Source organism: Coregonus clupeaformis, chromosome 9, assembly GCF_020615455.1.
Source record: "Coregonus clupeaformis isolate EN_2021a chromosome 9, ASM2061545v1, whole genome shotgun sequence".
Taxonomy (NCBI): Eukaryota; Metazoa; Chordata; class Actinopteri; order Salmoniformes; family Salmonidae; genus Coregonus; species Coregonus clupeaformis.
In genome coordinates this window covers 30,772,843-30,792,868 of record NC_059200.1, presented here as the reverse complement: position 1 = coordinate 30,792,868, position 20,026 = coordinate 30,772,843, and the positions used below count along the sequence as shown (strand labels likewise).

Sequence of the window (20,026 nt, the reverse complement as noted above, 5' to 3'; positions counted from 1 at the left end):
AATGTCTAACTCTGTGTGTTTATGAGTTAGCTTAAGAATATATTTGCTTGTGCAAGTGTGTTACTTCATGTGTGTGTGAGTGTGTTTGTGTTTGTGAGTGTCTTTGTGCTCCCTGAACGGATTGAGGCAGGCTGTGTGAGGTGTTATCTGCCTCTGCGGAGGGGTGACAGCTAATCACCGACCCTGACGAATACTGGGAGAGAGGTGGGGTGGGGGCGTCAGGGGGGAGTCACACGGAGGACTTTGGATCTGGAATCTCCTCATTCCAAACCCCTGGATTAGTGCTATGGCCGTCTGAAGCTGAGGAAGACAGCTCTGTGGCCTCCCACCTGACCCAGCCCATCCCGGCCCAGCGCAGCATGGCTAATAACTGCCAGATCAAGAGAGATATATAGACTGCGATAGGGAGCCAGTGACAGCACTTTGTGACATTTCCTGATGAGCTGAATACATTTCCATGTTTATCCACTCTCTCAGTGGCGCCTTTGATCTCCCTCTGCCTGAGCTGCTCCTACATTCCCAGCCTCACTGAGAATATCTGCAGATTTGTGTTAACACATAGTCGTGTGTTCTGAGGGGAGAGAGTGTGGGGAAAAGGAGGGAAAAAACAACACCTTTCAAGAGATGCCTTGTCAGGTGTAAAGAGATCAGCAATTATTACCTCACCATCTCATTAATCTCTGTAGACGACAATGCTAAATGCATTTGTAGATAATTTGCAGTGCGTGGTGGGATAACGCGTCTGTGATTCAGTATGACAGGGCTTGTTGTGTTGCCTGTTGACACAGTGGAGATCACAGGGCCGGGGGAGTGGGGCTGCGTGAGCAGGACTGCTGGTTTCGTGAGATGGCGGCAGGCAGGCAGCATAGCAGGCTGGAGAGAGACAGGGACAGACAGAGAGACAGGGAATCAGTCTGTATTTTCAGGAACAACCTGATGCTGCTATTTTACCTTTCGCTCAAAAAACTATATTTTGGTATTTGCGAGTGGCGCAGCGTTCTAAGGCACTGCATCTCAGTGCTTGAGGCGTCACTACAGACCCCCTGGTTCGATTCCAGGCTGTATCACAACCGGCCGTGATTGGGAGTCTCATAGGGCGACGCACAATTGGCCCAGCGTCGTCCGGGTTTGGCCGGTGTAGGCCGTCATTGTAAATAAGAATTTGTTCTTAACTGACTTGCCTAGTTAAATAAAGGTTAAATACAAATTTTTAAATTTAAATTTTAAAATACAGTCCCAAAAAACGTTTTGCATGTCAGCAGTCAAGTTATCAAGATGTTGGACCTTTAAGAAGCAAAGTGTCACTGGCCACATCATCATGACACTTTGCTTCTTAAAAGTCCAAGACTAATGAAAAAAATTCCAAAATATATTTTTTGAGTGAAATGTCAGTTTCAGTACTGCTACACACAGGATTTACACTATTTGACCAATAATGTATGTATTTGTCACCGGTTCATTGGGGTCCCTATGAGTTTTAAGTAGTGGGATTTAAAATTCCCTTTAGAGCAAATATGTACACAACAACATAACCCACCACCAGGCAGGCAGTGAGCCCTATGGCCTGTGGCTCCTGGCCCCTCTGGTACAGTCTACTATGGTAATGTGTCTAGTCTTCAGACTGATTGGCAGGTCTCCCGGTGTGTGTGTGATGGGTGTCGTGCTGAGCCCGCCCCATAGAGAGGCCCTCCCCTGCCTGCAGTCACACACCTCCCACTGAGTCCCCAAACTTGTGCTCCCTCTGATTGACTCACCCAGGGCCCGGGTAGGCAGACACCACAGCCCCTGACTGCAGGATAGGAGTTAGGAGTCCTAACAAGACAGAGCATGACTGGGACAACCCCACTGAGTCACACAGTCACTCACTACCAACCACCTACAGTTACTTCACTCTGTGACAGACAGACAGACAGACAGACAGACAAAAGAATTGGGCCTTAGGAAAAATTTTAACTTTTATTTCTCAAAATGAGTATTTGTCATTCTAACAATCATGTCATTTATCCTTGAGCTGTCATTGTTATTTCACATTTTCAGTCTTCAGTGAGAGAAAATGGAGAACGCATCAGTATTGGAATTGGCTTATGAATGAATAACAGAATATTACATTCAACAATGGGCCTATTCAAAATCTCTCTCTGCATGCATGGAATCTTTGTGTTCATCTAATATTGCGTTCGCTGTTCAAAAGAGTAGGATACAAAAACACATTTAAACCCCTAGCCTTGGGTGGTTTGGTGAACATTTCTCCTTCCTCAACCATCTTTCTGTGGCTTCATAATGTGAACGTGTAAATTGGGGCTAAAAGGACATTCTGCTGTAACATATCCGCTCAGTTGTCATCAGCCAGCATAATAATTCTGATGTTGTCATGGTAGTTTGGGGCGAGGGAGGAGGGGATAGGGGGAGGATGGTTAGAGAATGCAGGTCACTTTCCAAACAGAGACCTTGCTGTGGGAAGGGCTGATAAGGCTCTGTGTGTAGGCTTCAGCCTGATGATGAATCACCTGCTTATCTGGCTCAGCCCAGAGAGGATGGCTCGGGATCCAGGCCGCCCGCCTGGCCGCCCGTCAGAGACAGAAAGAGGAGCATGGCTCACACTCAGCTCACAGTACAGCGCAGGGCTGGGACGGAGACGGAATCAACCATCAGCCCCACTGACATCATGTCCTGTCATTCATACATCTTTATATACAGTGATATAGAGTACATCCAATACCATACCCTGAGCTAAATGCCATACATCTATATTCTAATTACATCTATAAATCAAACACGCCCTATACAGTACATTTTTACAGCTCAGGTATGACTCTGCTGGGTCAGACAGGGATATTATCATGTATTTATTATGAGCTTCACTCAAACAATTAATGTACACTGAGTGTACAAAGCATTAAGAATACCTGCTCTTTCCATGACATAGATTGATCAGGTGAATCCAGGTGAAAGCTATGATCCCTTATTGATATCACTTGTTAAATCCACTTCAATCAGTGTAGATGAAGGGGAGGAGACAGGTTAAAGAAGGATTTTTAAGCTTTGAGACAATTGAGACATGGATTGTGGATTGTGCATGTGTGCCATTCAGAGGGTGAATGGGCAAGACAAATGTGTAAGTGCCTTTGAACAGGGTATGGTAGTAGGTGCCAGGCACACTGGTTTGAGTGTGTCAAGAACTGCAACGCTGCTGGGTTTTTCACGCTCAACAGTTCCCTGTGTGTATCAAGAATAGTCCACCACCCAAAGGTCATTCAGCCAACTTGACACAACTGTGAGAATCATTGGAGTCAACATGTGGAAAGCTTTCGACACCATGTAGAGTCCATGCCCCGACAGATTGAGGCTGTTCTGAGGGCAAAAAGGGGGTGCAACTCAATACTAGGAATGTGTTCCTAATGTTTTGTATACTCAGTGTATATTAGTTGAAATGGGTCTGGTGTGAAAGGGGAGGAACTAACAACAACACTGAGAGGACTGATATACAGCAGTACTTCCTATTGTTTCACTTAGCACCAGGAGCCGCCCATCTTACATGTAGCCTGCAGTACAACTATAGAGGGTCTGACCTCAGGTGAATCCTCTGTGTCCTGTTAATCATCCCCTTCTCCTGTTCATGTTAATCATCCCTTCCTCTGTTCATGTTAATCATCCCCTTTCCTCTGTTCATGTGACTCATCCCCTTCCTATGTTCATGTGAATCATCCCCTTCCTCTGTTCATGTGAAAATGTTCCTTCCTCTGTGTCCTGTTAATCATCCCCTTCCTTTGTTCATGTTAATCATCCCCTTCCTTTGTTCATGTTAATCATCCCCTTCCTCTGTTCATGTTAATCATCCCCTTCCTCTGTTCATGTGACTCATCCCCTTCCTCTGTTCATGTGAATCATCCCCTTCCTCTGTTCATGTGAACATTTTCCTTCCTCTGTGTCCTGTTAATCAGCCCCTTCCTCTGTGTCCTGTTAATCATCCCCTTCCTTTGTTCATGTTAATCATCCCCTTCCTTTGTTCATGTTAATCATCCCCTTCCTCTGTGTCCTGTTAATCATCCCCTTCCTCTGTGTCCTGTTAATCATCCTCTTCCTCTGTGTCCTGTTAATCATCCCCTTCCTCTGTTCATGTTAATCATCCCCTTCCTCTGTTCATGTGACTCATCCCCTTCCTCTGTTCAAGTGCTTGGCAGGCAGGGTTAAAGTCAAGTGCTTGGCAGGCAGGGTTAAAGCGGGGTGTAGAGCTAGGATAGGAAGCAACTATCTGTATCAGTGGGGATGTTTTTGACGTCGCTCTCCATCACTGCTGGACCAATGTATCTTATGGTTGGCTATTCTGAGGATGTGTAGTGTGTAGACTGTGTGTGTGCTCGTGTGTGCATATTCGTGTGTGTCCATGCGTCCGTGCACGCCTCTACTCTACTCCGCAATAATGGCAGCTGGCATGGGGCCAGCATCATAGTAGAGGTAATTAGGATCCAGAGGTTTGAGGAAGGAGCAACGATCCCCCCGATCTCACTATTAACAAACCTTACTGCCACTCTCCCCTACGGATCCCTACCCAGCCACAGAGATGTCTGGAAAGCAGAGAAAAAACAGAGATCTTACCATGTAAAGCAAACAGCAGAAGGACAGAGGGCTAACTAATGCAGATATCTGGTGTGGACTTGGTAATGTGCGAGACTGAGAACATGGACAGTGGGAATGAAGAGAAGATGCAAAGTGAAAAGGCCTGGGGAAAGAGAGCTGGGCCGGTTGCGGCTCAGTTCAAATCATTACTGTGATTTCCTCCAGGGTGATTCAATAGTGTTTGGGATGCAGCATGTTCTCTGTCTTTAATCCACAGAATTACTAAAAGAGCGAGAAGAGACCAGGAAGTACAAGGCTATTCACAGACGACTTTGAACCTGGAGTCAGAAGAGAGAATGTGTTTCATTCACTGAGTAACAAGAATGAAGTGATGCACAGTTTCTGTGTAACCTTGAACTGCCCTCAAAATAGAACCAGACAAAGTAGCAGCGTAAAACCTTATTATTACATCAAATAATATGGAAGCCTCTCTCGATTGTGTTACACTATTACACAATTCTGATGGAAATGATTCCTTAGGATAAAGCAGTGCCTACAGAAACAGCTTTTCAAATTCCACCTACAGCTCTTAGAAAGAGAAAATACTCCTGCAAGCAGAGATAGTATTCAGTGTAAAGTGTGAAGAATGCCTAGTGCCTGCTCCTGCATTTGCAATGGCATTTGAATCACATAAACTTTGTCTCACTAGAGAAAGAGAGAGAGATTTAAAGCTCCCACCTCATCCTTATTCTCTGGCTGCCTCTGACCTTTCCCTCCCCATCCCTTTGTTTTAATCGTCTCCAGGAGCCCTATGGAGTGATTGTGTGTTCTTCTCCAGTGGGCCAGCTTCTCCCTGGTTCCTTCCTCCTACATTACAATCCCACCTTTGTATTCACGCTTCAGATCCCCTCCTCTATTGTTCTGCTTTATAACTCTGGGAAACCAGCATCACTCAAGTATATTAGCTGGAGCCTACTACTGTCTCTGAGATCGCTTCTCTGAGCCATATTAAAGACTCCCCAGACAAAACTGTCAAGTTAAACCAAGCTTTAATAAATAGAGGGATGTGTAACTGTATTCAAATAGGGGCTCCTGTATCAATGCTGACAAAGAGAGACGAGCTATCAAGAAAGACAAACTACAGCGTTTTGCATGAAAAGGGAGGGGGGAACAGGTTCGATTGGCATTGATTCATTCCCATTGTGTCGTGAAACGTCATATTATTGAAATGTCCTTTAAAAGAGCTTAAGCCTAATCTAAGTAAAACACGGCAGGTGGCAGGGATATTGGGGGATATTGGCAGCTGTAATTGAATTGAATACTATTCAACCTTTAAAGTATTTTATCCGTATCATACACCTATACATAACACAGTATACAATGTCCAGCTCAGCTGGGAGGACCAAGCTTCTGTTCATTGGATCCGTGTACATCAGAGCACGCTATCTTGAACGTGATTAATTCATGAAAAGAGAAATCGTGTTATCACATTTTATTTTCCAGTTGGTTATTCAGAGAATGTGGGCATCGTAACGTTAAAAGGGATATCATACCGTTAGTTCACACATAGACAGCTGCATTCCTGAGGAGCATTCTCACTGTTAACAAAGAGGGAATTGGAGTGGAGCTCCCTGCTTCATCGCCATCACCTAGTTTCACAGCTTGGGAAAAAATATACAATTACTTTTTTCATTACATACAGTAGAAAGTGACATTGCTTCTCCCTGAATTGGTTTCTTACACTCTGCCTCTTTGGTTAGCCATCAATCGGCATGAAGAAATGGAAATCTAGTTAAACCAGCCTTTCAAAACCAGAGGAGGGCTGCTGAAGGATCATACAGACAGTGCAAGTCCTCATTTAATAAAGGAGAGAGGGAAAGAGAGAGGGGAGAGGAACACAGCAACTTTGGTTGTCATCTCCTGAACATGTTGTTGCCTGCTGTTGCTCTCTGTCTAAATGAAAACTGGCATATTTATATTTATTTTAAATTAACATGATTGTGGGCCTGCCAGTGTCAGGAGGATCTTATTTACATACCAATTATCACATTTACTAACCGCTTTTTCTACTGATTAATATAATTGCCATATACACAAGCATGCATACGAGAGAGAGAGGGAGAAGGAAGAGGATGGGGGTGGTTTTGAGACTGCAGTGAAATTCATGTGTCTGCTAAAAGAGAAAGCTGATTGCCTTGCCTTGGCAGGGGGAAAAAGGCATAACTTTAAGTAAGTCCTCCATGTTAAACTGTTACCCCCAGGGCATAGGGATTTCTCACCTCTCCAATTATTATTTGAGCTGGAAAGCACAATATTTCCCAACCTATCTGGTTCTTCCTCACACGAGAGGGGCCAGGGCTCGATCGGCTGTTACGTGGAGGTGGCTCGCAGGCATACTCCATTCTGACAGAAAGAGGAGAGTAGAAGAGAGAAGAGATAGGAGGCTCTCTGCTCGAGTGTGGTGGAGGGGGAACGGGCTGGCTGGCGCGCTGAAGCCCTATTCATAAAATGACTCCGAAATGGGCAGTTCCCTGCAGCCTGGCACAGAGAGAGGGATTGATGGACGGGGCCTAGTCTAGTTCTCCCTCCTTGCATACTTAGCTAACTATATGTACTACTCCTCTCATACTTCGCTAATGTATGTACTACTCCTCTCATACTTAGCTAACTGTACTACTCCACTCATATTTTTACATTTTTACATTTTTAGTCATTTAGCAGACGCTCTTATCCAGAGCGACTTACAGTTAGTGATTCTTTTTTTATTTTATTTTTCATACTGGACCCCCGTAGGAATCGAACCCACAACCCTGGCGTTGCAAACGCCATGCTCTACCAACTGAGCTACATCCCTGCCGGCCATTCCCTGGGCCAATTGTGCGCCACCCCATGGGTCTCCCGGTCGCGGCCGGCTACGACAGAGCCTGGATTCGAACCAGGATCTCTAGTGGCCACTCGGGAGGTCATACATCGCTAATGTATGGACTACTCCACCCATACTTAGCTAACTGTATGCACTACTCCTCTTATACTTAGCTAACTGTATGCACTACTCCTCTCATACTTAGCTAACTGTATGGACTACTCCTCTCATACTTAGCTAACTGTATGCACTACTCCTCTCATACTTAGCTAACTGTATGGACTACTCCTCTCATACTTAGCTAACTGTATGCACTACTCCTCTCATACTTAGCTAACTGTATGCACTACTCCTCCCATACTTAGCTAACTGTATGGACTACTCCTCCCATACTTAGCTAACTGTATGGACTACTCCTCTCATACTTAGCTAACTGTATGCACTACTCCTCTCATACTTAGCTAACTGTATGGACTACTCCTCTCATACTTAGCTAACTGTATGCACTACTCCTCTCATACTTAGCTAACTGTATGCACTACTCCTCTCATACTTAGCTAACTGTATGCACTACTCCTCTCATACTTAGCTAACTGTATGCACTACTCCTCTCATACTTAGCTAACTGTATGCACTACTCCTCCCATACTTAGCTAACTGTATGCACTACTCCTCTCATACTTAGCTGATTGTATGCACTACTCCTCCCATACTTAGCTGATTGTATGCACTACTCCTCCCATACTTAGCTAACTGTATGCACTACTCCTCTCATACTTAGCTAACTGTATGCACTACTCCTCTCATACTTAGCTAACTGTATGGACTACTCCTCTTATACTTAGCTAACTGTATGCACTACTCCTCTCATACTTAGCTAACTGTATGCACTACTCCTCTCATACTTAGCTAACTGTATGGACTACTCCTCTCATACTTAGCTAACTGTATGGACTACTCCTCTCCCAACCCAAGGCCAGCCACCATCACACAAGTCTGAATGAGACAGGGCTAGGCTAGAGGAGGACTGTGAAGACGATTCTCCATCATAGTAGTAATTCAGCCTGCCTTACTGCTCTCTGTGTCAGTCCATTGGTCATACACGCCCCTCTGTGACTCCCTCTCAAATTGTGCATATTTGTCGTGTTGATGGCTTTGCTCAGTGCTGCAGGAGGATCTGTTGAGTCCATCGCCGTGGCGTTCGGAGGCGTTCTATGACACACAACGGTCCCTGTTAGAATATGCATCAGTTCGCATCGCCATAGCGACCTCTTTGGATACTGAGTGGGGGACCTTATGAATATTTAATTCTGACAGATTTGAGGAATTGTCTTCCTCAAGTGTTTTTCTCGAGCCATTTTGTTAATGTCAACATGAAAAAAAGTTACTGACATAGCCTTAGTGTTGACATATAGCCTATACTGTATAATTATTTACTGTATGATTCTGGTTGAATAATTAAGGTTGACTGAATATTTTAGGCTGTCTTATCTATCCTTTATCTAAGTAATACAGCTCATTACGGAGCCCTCTCCAGTCCACTATCATTCAATTCAGTATCCCTTTGATGAAAGCACAGCTTTATATGCACCTGATACCCTTTTGCCTTGCTCACAACACTCAGTTTTAGCATTATAAAGGAATATCATGCTTATAGACTGTGTATATGACAGATACACTGATGTGTGTCATCATGACCAAGTAAGGGTGAATGGGGTCGTGGTGTGGGACAATGGACTGCAGTGAGGTGAATGGGGTCGAGGTGTGGGTCAATGGACTGCAGTGAAGTGAAAGGGGTCGAGGTGTGAGACAATGGACTGCAGTGAGGTGAAAGGGGTCAAGGTGTGGGTCAATGGACTGCAGTGAGGTGAAAGGGGTCGAGGTGTGGGAAAATGGACTGCAGTGAGGTGAAAGGGGTCGAGGTGTGGGAAAATGGACTGCAGTGAGGTGAAAGGGGTCAAGGTGTGGGAAAATGGACTGCAGTAAGGTGAAAGGGGGCGAGGTGAGGGACAATAGACTGCAATGAGGTGAAAGGAGTTGAGGTGCGGTAGAATGGACTGAAGTGAGGTGAAAGGGGTCGAGGTGTTGGACAATGGACTACAGTGAGGTGAAAGGGGTCGAGGTGTGGGACAATGGACTGCTGTGAGGTGAAAGGGGTCAAGGTGTGGGACCATAGACTGCAGTGAGGGTCAGCTAAGCTGGAGGTCATTTACCATCACTCTTTTCACCGAGGAGAATTGATCCCATGAAGTGATGCTTTCTAGTACAGTGCCTTGCAAAAGTATTCAACCCCCTTGGCGTTTTTTCTATTTTGTTGCATTACAACCTGTAATTTTAATTGATTTTTATTTGGATTTCATGTAATGGACATACAAAAAAGAGTCCAAATTGGTGAAGTGAAATGAAAAAAATAACTTGTTTCAAAAAGTTATACAAAATAAATAATGGAAAAGTGGTGCGTGCATATGTATTCACCCCCTTTGCTATGAAGCCCCTAAATAAGATCTGGTGCAACCAATTACCTTCAGAAGTCACATAATTAGTTAAATAAAGTCCACCTGTGTGCAATCTAAGTGTCACATGATCTGTCACATGATCTCAGTATATATACACCTGTTCTGAAAGGCCCCAGAGTCTGCAACACCACTAAGCAAGGGGCACCACCAAGCAAGTGGCACCATGAAGACCAAGGAGCTCTCCAAACAGGTCAGGGACAAAGTTGTGGAGAAGTACAGATCAGGGTTGGGTTATAAAACAATATCAGAAACTTTGAACATCCCACGGAGCACCATTAAATCCATTATTAAAAAATGGAAAGAATATGGCACCACAACAAACCTGCCAAGAGAGGGCCGCCCACCAAAACTCATGGACCAGGCAAGGAGGGCATTAATCAGAGAGGCAACAAAGAGACCAAAGATAACCCTGAAGGAGCTGCACAGCTCCACAGCGGAGATTGGAGTATCTGTCCATAGGACCACTACATTTTACATTTTACATTTAAGTCATTTAACAGACGCTCTTATCCAGGGCGACTTACAGTTAGTGAGTGCATACATTTTTGTTTCTTCATACGTACACTCCACAGCGCTGGGCTTTACGGAAGAGTGGCCAGAAAAAAGCCATTGCTTAAAGAAAAAAATAAGCAAACACGTTTGGTGTTCGCCAAAAGGCATGTGGGAGACTCCCCAAACATATGGAAGAAGGTACTCTGGTCAGATGAGACTAAAATTGAGCTTTTTGGCCATCAAGGAGAACGCTATGTCTGGCGCAAACCCAACACCTCTCATCACCCCGAGAACACCATCCCCACAGTGAAGCATGGTGGTGGCAGCATCATGCTGTGGGGATGTTTTTCATCGGCAGGGACTGGGAAACTGGTCAGAATTGAAGGAATGATGGATGGCGCTAAAAACAGGGAAATTCTTGAGGGAAACCTGTTTCAGTCTTCCAGAGATTTGAGACTGGGACAGAGGTTCACCTTTCAGCAGGACAATGACCCTAAGCATACTGCTAAAGCAACACTTGAGTGGTTTAAGGGGAAACATTTAAATGTCTTGGAATGGCCTAGTCAAAGCCCAGACCTCAATCCAATTGAGAATCTGTGGTATGACTTAAAGATTGCTGTACACCAGCGGAACCCATCCAACTTGAAGGAGCTGGAGCAGTTTTGCCTTGAAGAATGGGAAAACATCCCAGTGGCTAGATGTGCCAAGCTTTATGACACATACCCCAAGAGACTTGCAGCTGTAATTGCTGCAAAAGGTGGCTCTACAAAGTATTGACTTTGGGGGGGTGAATAGTTATGCGTGCTCAAGTTTTCTGTTTTTTTGTCTTATTTCTTGTTTGATTCACAATAAAAAATATTTTGCATCTTCAAAGTGGTAGGCATGTTGTGTAAGTCAAATTATACAAACCCCCCAAAAATCCATTTTAATTCCAGGTTGTAAGGCAACAAAATAGGAAAAATGCCAAGGGGGGTGAATACTTTCGCAAGCCACTGTACATGAGAGTTTCCACCAACACAGACTAGTAGACAGTAAGTCAAGATGGGAGTAGAGCTGGTATGGAACATTAGTGTCTGAACCCTCTTTTGAAGGGCTGCCTCCCAGCCTGAGGGGTTCAGGAAGTTTCTAGCAGCACTGGTTCTGGTCCCTGGTATAGCCTTGCATACTAGTAGTTCTGTGTGGGATGGACCCGCCATGACCACTCCTACTCTACTGTCTATGCTCAGGGACACAGTGGGCGGCTTTGCTGCCTGAGTGGAGTACAGTTATGTTGGCCTGCTCTCCTGTTCCCGTTGACACGACCACCATGCCTGGTCACTATGAGACAACCCTGCTGTCTTCATGGTGTCCCTGTACTGAAGGGGAGGAGGGGGTGTACTGAAGTTGTTTTGTGTCAGACATATTGTGTGTCTCTGTCACCTCCCTCACTGCTGTTTAATTACAAGGGTTTCCTGGAAGTGAAGTTTGGCCTGCTGCTCCTTGTTATTGCACTATTAGAAAAACCACTGGAGTTTACATGCTGCACATTGCAGGGACAAAAGCTGAGAGACAATTATATATATTTTCTCTGTAAAATAAATAATTGAGAGGGTTGTCATTAGTTTGTCCATTGTCATTGAAGCAGCTATTGCCGCTTTGTTAATCGAGAGCATTGTAAAATAATATAATAAGAAAGAAGACCCATAGTACTTCAACGTCATTGACAGCGCGTTCAGTTATCTTCCCTCCATGACCCTTCTGTGACCCAGAGCAGCAGTAGTCTGCACTCTGCCTGCCCGTCATGACTAATAAAACACAGCAATCTTACGAAACAAGAACATCTTTCCCTTCGATTCCCTCCAGGCTTCATCTTTCCCTCACTTTCCTCTGGCCTGACTGGGCATTGACGTAGACCGGAAGGGATTCAAAATAGTCACATAAAAATAATTCCCCTATTGTGTTGCAACAGAGACTTCACTGTGTTCCAGTGACAGTGGACGGGATCTATGGTGGTGTTAGCCCCAGATCCCAGGGAAACCTGTGTTGTGTGCTGAATGTAAATAATAGGGAGATTGCTGCTGATCTAAACTGCTGTCATAGTGCATTTCCTTAGCTCTTAAATCTCGCCCTATCGCTGCCGCTTTTTCAGCCCAAAAATGCTACATGTCTCTTTGCTTATTGATGCTTCTGTTCTCAGAAAAATCATTCAAACAGCAGCCCATTTGAATTCCTGACCGACTGGGCGTTTCTGTCATGTTAGTCTTACGTATGGATTTGGTTGATTTATTGGCCCGGGTGGAAAGGTTGTCCGGGAGTGGACGTTTAGCATCATATTATCTGACAGGAACAGGATTAGTCTTCGCCCAGGTGTCCTGGGATCTAAACAAGGGTTTGATTACCTTCCCTTTGTGTTTTTTCTGCTTTGACTGCAAACCTCCTCCACCTGAGTCAATCTGCATTCTCATACACTCTCAACCCACCTTGTCCTCAGGTTCAACCTCTACTAGTATTTAGTAAATCACCCTAGCTAGCACAAGCTCTATATTCAACTTAGATACAAGCTGGTAACGGTTGGCATTTTATGTTCTGCTTGGTGGGAAGTGTTGGTGGCACTGGCTGTACGTGTTTCACCTGGCTGCACTGCCTCATTCTAACTGGCTGCTACAAGCTGCCATGTAGTCGTTAGCGCAACAGCCATGTGCATGCTCTCCTGTAAAGTGTGTTTGTGTAGCGGTAATTCAATGATGACATGTTGTCATGATCATTATTTATTAAAGGTGAACTAGTTTGGCTTCTTGGCCCCAGACTGCCTTTGTAGAGCATGGTACTCTTTCTTGGTGGCCTACAGTGATCCAGCCTATAGCTAGCTTACCACACACAAGAAATAGACTGGGGCTCTTTTCTTCATTGTCACAAAAGGCCAGCCACTCCACTGGAGTCCCCACTCCCCTTTTACATAGTGATAAGACATCCATTATCCACTGAACCTTTCTTTTCACCCAGCCAGGAGAAAGGAAAGAGTGAGAGAAGGGAGGAGGATGGTAGAGAGAGAGAAAGAGAGATATTTCTCCTTCCCTAGAGTGAGGCTGGGCTTCACCTCTGTGTGGAGGGGTTTTGTGTGAGCGGTGAAGAGGTCCTTAACCTTCTATCAGATGGAGCCACAGAGTTGTGCTCTGTCTGAATGGCTGCATTGAAAAGCCCTGAAGCAGAGGAGATGATTCTATAGACTCGGGGAGAGGAGAGAGAGAGAATGCAACGAGCGTCGGTCGGGCCGCTGGAGTGTGACCCTCTCATGATGTGCACACACTGTGAAACACTCCATCACTGCTGAACTTGTGTCCTGCGTTGAATAGGCTGCCTGACAAACCTGTCCTCCCACTGCAGTGTCATAATAACAGACAGACAGACACACGGATATCTTAACATCACTGAATGTGGGAGGCCTATAATACACAGCATTGATGGCCTATAGGCCTATTTATTTTTCAAAGCTGAGCCAGTGTTGCCACTGGGAGTTTGTACTAGACATTATATGTCAGCCTCAGGGAAACGTACTACTATTTACCACTGTACAGTAAGCTGTATTCTTAATCGGAAATGTGTTCTAGGGAATGACTATAGGTGTGAAAAGAGCAAATCCTAGGCGACATGTATCATCCAATTGCCTTTTTTACCACCCAACCATATGAGACTGTATGAATGACATACTGCAATGCTAAGCAGGTGGTTTAGGTCCATGTCCATTTGGAGGTGGTTATAGTACAGTAGCACTGGCAGGTGTGGTAGAGCGCTAGAGTAGACTAGTGCCTACATTCTGTGGCAGGGTGGCAGCTTTGCAGTATGGTGGCAGCAGCAGTGTGGCATGGCCTGGCAGAGCTCCTCTTTATCCATTCAGACAGTTCTATCAGAGCCCCCTGCTCCTGTCTCTTCCCATCTCCTCCCTCACTCCCCATGGCCCTCCTCGCGTTGCTGCTCTACCAGCCAGCCCTGCCACCCTCCCACCGCGTCTCGCCCCCCTGAACTCACCACCCCCCACCGGACCACACCACACTGCACCGCGCTGCCAAAGCCTCCCCAGGATCCAGCTTGCTCCTCTCCACGTTACCTAGCGACCATAACCGGGGAATGGGTGGTGCACAGCGACATTGAGATGCCTCGCCTTATCTACCCCTCTGTGATTTTGTCTGGTGCTGTTATTTTCCTCCTCCAATTTCTTTTCCCATCTCGCTTTTTTTTTGTTCTCTCAACGAGAAACCACAATGAAAATGAGTGTGCCTAAATCTGTTTTTAAGCACTTCTTCTGAATTATAGGGAACATATTTCTGTCTTCCAATCTGTCGTGAGATGTGTGAGGATAAACATTTGCCGTCTGTCTCTCTCTGTGTGGCTTTATTGACCAACATGATGAGAGTTGATATCATCATGGATCCTGCTGCTGCCTGGTGGCTGGTGGCAGAGCAGTGCAGAGCAGAAGAGGCTGGGGTTGGTTGGTGCAGTGAGGTGTCTCTGCCTGGTTGGCTCTAACTGTCTATGGTTCCATGAGGAAGACTGTCCATTGTCCCCCATTGAAGGATACACACTATTTGCCCTCTTTGACTTGTCAGCATCTTTGCATCTTTTCCACAGTACAGAGGCCATCACCATGTCTCTCCTATCTGCCCTTAGACTAATGTCTGTTTACCTCTTTTGTCTTTCAGGTAGAAGACGCCATGCTCATGTTTGATAAAACTACTAACAGACATAGAGGTAAGTCCACCATCCGTATATTACCGTCCCCTGTGTTTTTCTTTTATGTGTATTCATGTGACAGAAAATAGTACATTTCTGTGGCATTTTCCCTTGTAAACAACACAAGGGTGATTCATTTCACATGGTGCCAGCTTGTTACAGTGCTTATCCAGGCACTGGAAAACATCCTTTAAAAATCAATATAGTGGTATTTAAAACCTAAGACCTGGATGAGGTGTGACTGATGTTATGGGCGGTGGTGGTGGTGGGTGTCGTGTAGAGACACACGTGGGCTCTTCCTTCTCTCTGGGTGTCTGTAGGGGGTTATGAAGCCAACCGTGGATGCTGCCTGCCTGCTGCCTGGCTCTAGTGCTACCGGTCGCTGCGCTGGGAGATAACAGCAGAGATAAGGCCCAGGAACAGTGCTGTCTTTATCTCTCTCTTATCTGCTCTTTATCTGGGATTACGGGGAGGCTTCTCTCTAAAGCAGAGGACTTTCCAAAGACAGACTGTCTCCCTCTCCCTCCCTGAAATACAATAGCACCACCTCCACAGCGCCAGCCAGGACCGCTAATAGCTAACCAGTAGCAGGCTAAAAGACACTAAAACATCTAATATAGGCTACAGCCGATAGACAGACAGACACAGTGCCTCTGTTATTGTTCCTGTGGTCCACAGTGATGTGTAGCAATGCTGAGGTGATGATAGTATGGTGACTATAAAGGCCACAGTAGTGCAGCCATTGAGGGGGTGCGTGCTTAGTCCTCTCCTGCACTCCCTGTTCACCCACGACACCATCATTAAGTTTGCAGACGAAACAACGGTGGTAGGCCTGATCACCGACGATGATGAGAGAGCCTATAGGGAGGAGGTCAGAGACCTGGCAGTGTGGTGCCATGACAACAACCTCTCCCTCAACGTCAGCAACACAAAGGAGCTAATTGTGGACTACAGGAAACGGAGGGCCGAGCACGCCCCCATTCACATCGAAAGCTTCAAGTTCCTCTGTGTCCACATCACTAAGGACCTATCATGGTCCAAACACACCAACATAGTCAGGAAGAGGGCACAACAAAGTCTCTTTCCCCTCAGGAGGGTCTCAGATCCTCAAAAGGTTTTACAGCTGCACCATTGAGAGCATCTTGACTGGCTGGATCACGGCTTGGTATGACATCTGCTTGGCATCCAACCGTAAGGGTAATGCATACGGGGCCGAGCTCCCTGCTATCCAGGACCTCTATACCAGGGGGTGTCAGAGGAAGGCCCTAAAAATCCACCCAAATCATAGACTGTTTTCTCTGCTACCGCATGGCAAGCAGTACTGGACTGCCATGTCTGGGACCAAAAGGCTCCTGAACAGCTTCTACCCCCAAGCCAGCAGACTGCTGAACAGTTAATCAAATAGCTACCCTGACTATTTACATTGACCCCCTTTTTATTTGCACTGACTCTCTTGTATTTGTATTTGTATTTATTATGGATCCCCATTAGTTCCTGCCAAGGCAGCAGCTACTCTTTCTGGGGTCCAGCAAAATTAAGGCAGTTATACAATACATAAAACATTACAATACATTCACAACAGATTTCACAACACATGAAGTGTGTACCCTCAGGCCACTACTCTACTACCGCATATCTACAACACAATATCCATGTGTACATGTGTGTATAGTGTGTATGTTATCATGTGTGTGTGTATGCATGTGTCTGTGCCTGTGTGTGTTTCTTCACAGTCCCCGCTGTTCCATAAGGTCTATTTTTTTTCAGTTTTTTCCCCCAATCTGATTCTACTGCTTGCATAGGTTACTTGATGTGGAATAGAGTTCCATGTAGTCATGGCTCTATGTAGTACTGTGTGCCTCCCATAGTCTGTTCTGGACTTGGGGACTGTGAAGAGACCTCTGGTGGCATGTCTTATGGGGTATGCATGGGTGTCCGAGCTGTGTGCTAATAGTTTAAACAGACAGCTCGGTGCATTCAACATGTCAATCTCTCCTCTACTTTGAGCCAGGAGAGATTGACATGGAGATATTCATGTTAGCTCTCTGTGTATGTTTAAGGGCCAGCCGTGCTGCCCTGTTCTGTGCCAAGTCCCTTTTTGTGGCACCTGACTACACGATTGGACAGTTGTCCAGGTGCGACAAAACTAGGGCCTGTAGGACCTGCCTTGTTGATAGCATTGTTAGGAAGGCAGAGAAGTGCTTTATTATGGACAGACCTCTCCCCATTTTAGCTACAGTTGTATCAATATGTTTTGACCATGACAGTTTACAATCCAGGGTTACTCCAAGCAGTTTAGTCTCCTCAACTTACTCAATTTCCACATTATTCATTAAAATATTTAGTTGAGGTTTAGGGTTTAGTAAATGATTTTAGTTTTTGAAATATGTAGGACTAACTTATTTCTTGCCACCCATTCTGAAACTAACTGCAACTCTTTGTTAAGTGTTGCAGTGATTTAATTTGCTGTGGTAGCTGATGTGTATAGTGTTGAGTCATCACCATACATAGACACACTGGCTTTACTCAGAGCCAGTGGCAGGTCATTTGTAAATATTTTAAAAAGTAAGGGGCCTAGACAGCTGCCTTGGGGAATGTCTGACTTTACATGTATTATGTTGGAGAGGCTTCCATTAAATAATACCCACTGTGTTCTGTTAGGCAGGTAAGTCTTTATCCACAATATAGCAGGGGATGTAAAGCCATAACACATACGTTTTTCCAGCAGCAGATTATGATCGATAATGTCAAAAGCTGCACTGAAGTCTAACAAAACAGCTCCAACAATCTTTTTATTATCAATTTCTCTCAGCCAATCATCATTAATTTGTGTATGTGCCGTACATGTTGAATGCCCTTCCCTATAAGCGTGCTGAAAATCTGTTGTTAATTTGCTTACTGTGAAATAGCATTGTATCTGGTCAAACACCATTTTTTTCAAAAGTTTACTAAGGGTTGGTAACAGGCTGATTGGTCGGCTGTTTGAGCCAGGAAAGGGTGCTTTGCTATTCTTGGGTAGCGAAATGACTTTTTCTTCCCTCCAGGCCTGAGAGCACACACTTTGCTGTAGGCTTAGATTGAAGAGATGCACCGGCTCTATGCACACTCACTAGACTCTACCCACACACTCACACATACTACACTGACACTCCAACACACACATACACACACACACACACACACACAACGTGTAGATATGCTCACACACACACTTTCACACTCTATGCTGCTGCTACTCTGTTTATTATCTATCCTGATTACCTAGTCACTTTTACCCCTACCTGTACATATTACCTCAACTACCTCGTACCCCTGCACATTGGTACCAGTACTCCTTGTATATAGTCTCGTAATTGTTATTTTGTGTTTATTGTTATTATTATTAATTTTTTTAATTGAACATTTTTCTTACTTTTTAACTCTGCATTGTTGGGAAAGGGCTCGTAAGTAACCATTTCACGGTAGTCTACACCTGTTGTATTCGGCGCATGTGACAAATAACATTTGATTTGATTTGAACCAGGTCAGTTAGCTATCCCTCCACCCGTTACGGTAGCCTGCTAGGCTGCTGCTTGTTAGCATTTCCCTCCCTCCTCTCCTCTCCTCTCCTCTCCTCTCCTCTCCTCTCCTCTCCTCTCCTCTCCTCTCCTCTCCTCTCCTCTCCTCTCCTCTCCTCTCCTCTCCTCTCCTCTCCTCTCCTCTTAGAGGGAAGTATGTGTCCTTCAGCTGCTGACAGGCATTTCCTGTCCTCCTCATATACATGACACTGTTTCCAGACACTTCCCCTCTGTCTCTCACACTAGCCAGCTTCTCTCACTAACACTATCTCCTCAGCATTGGACCAGATCTCTCTGTGGAAGTGTTGCCCAACCACGTCAGCAGATGTAGAGATTTACTAAGGACCAGGCAACTCATTTGTGTGTGTGTGTGTGTGTGCGTTTTCATGCATGTATGCCAGCGTGCGTTTCCCCAGTTCGTTGCTGTAAATGAGAATGTGTTCTCAGTCAACTTACCTGGTAAAATAAGGGTAAAGTAAATAACTAAATGTTTGCGCATAAACGTGTGCCTGTAAACGTGTGTGTGTCAACGTGTGTGTGTGTTGCCTGCTGTCAATGTGTCTGGTAAAGCGTCTCTCAGTGAGCAGTATGTGAATTAGTGAAAGTACTGTATGGGTTTGAGTGAATTGTGATGTTTAGTGACAGAACCCATTGTGAGGTCTGCTTTGAGATGACAAGTTGCTGCTTTTCCCTCCTCTCTCTCTCTCTCTCTCTGACTGCATTGCACTGGTGCTCTGTCTGTGACAGGGATAGGGATGGGAGCCGAGCGGAGAGGAGCTGCTCTCAGTCCATGTGTTACGTGTTTGCCTTTGGGCTGCCAAATGCCCTTCAAATGAAGACAATGATGGCTAAACACCCGGCCTGGCCATTTTTCTGATTCAGCGCAAAACAATAGTGAGAGACTTCCTTTGTCTTACTACCATTTTAGTACATAATTGTTCTGGTTGGTGATTGTTCAGTGTCTCACCACAGTAACTTGACAGGTAGACTGACATCATCGTAAGTATATGGAAAATAACTATCTGAGAGGGTAGAGAGAATCCAATATTTAATGGTGGCTCTTGACAGGTGATGTACAGTGATATGAGGGCAATGTGTGAAGGCATATCCCAGCTATCACATAACGTTCTGAGAACCATATGTTTCTTAGAGCTTGGTGAGAGTGTTGTTGTCTTATGGTTATTTTGCATACAACCTTCCCACAACGTTCTGGGAATGGTGCAAGATAGTTGCTTGGCTTTGGAACATTCTCAGCACATTTAAGGAACTTGACCCCCCAACAAACATCTTGGTATTTCATTACTTTAACACGCGTGTCAAACTCATTCCACAAA

General features: G+C 45.2%; 1 protein-coding gene across 6 annotated transcripts in view; it reads left to right on the top strand.

Annotated features, from left to right (window-relative positions):
- Positions 1–20,026, top strand: part of LOC121573745 (RNA-binding protein Musashi homolog 2-like) — a 335,153-nt gene that overhangs the window by 167,118 nt on the left and 148,009 nt on the right. For all 6 annotated transcript variants that reach the window (XM_041885953.2, XM_041885955.1, XM_041885956.1 and 3 more), the window contains exon 7: positions 15,105–15,153. In XM_041885953.2, the coding sequence (XP_041741887.1) occupies positions 15,105–15,153 (49 nt within the window). The remainder of the gene's footprint in view (positions 1–15,104; positions 15,154–20,026) is intronic.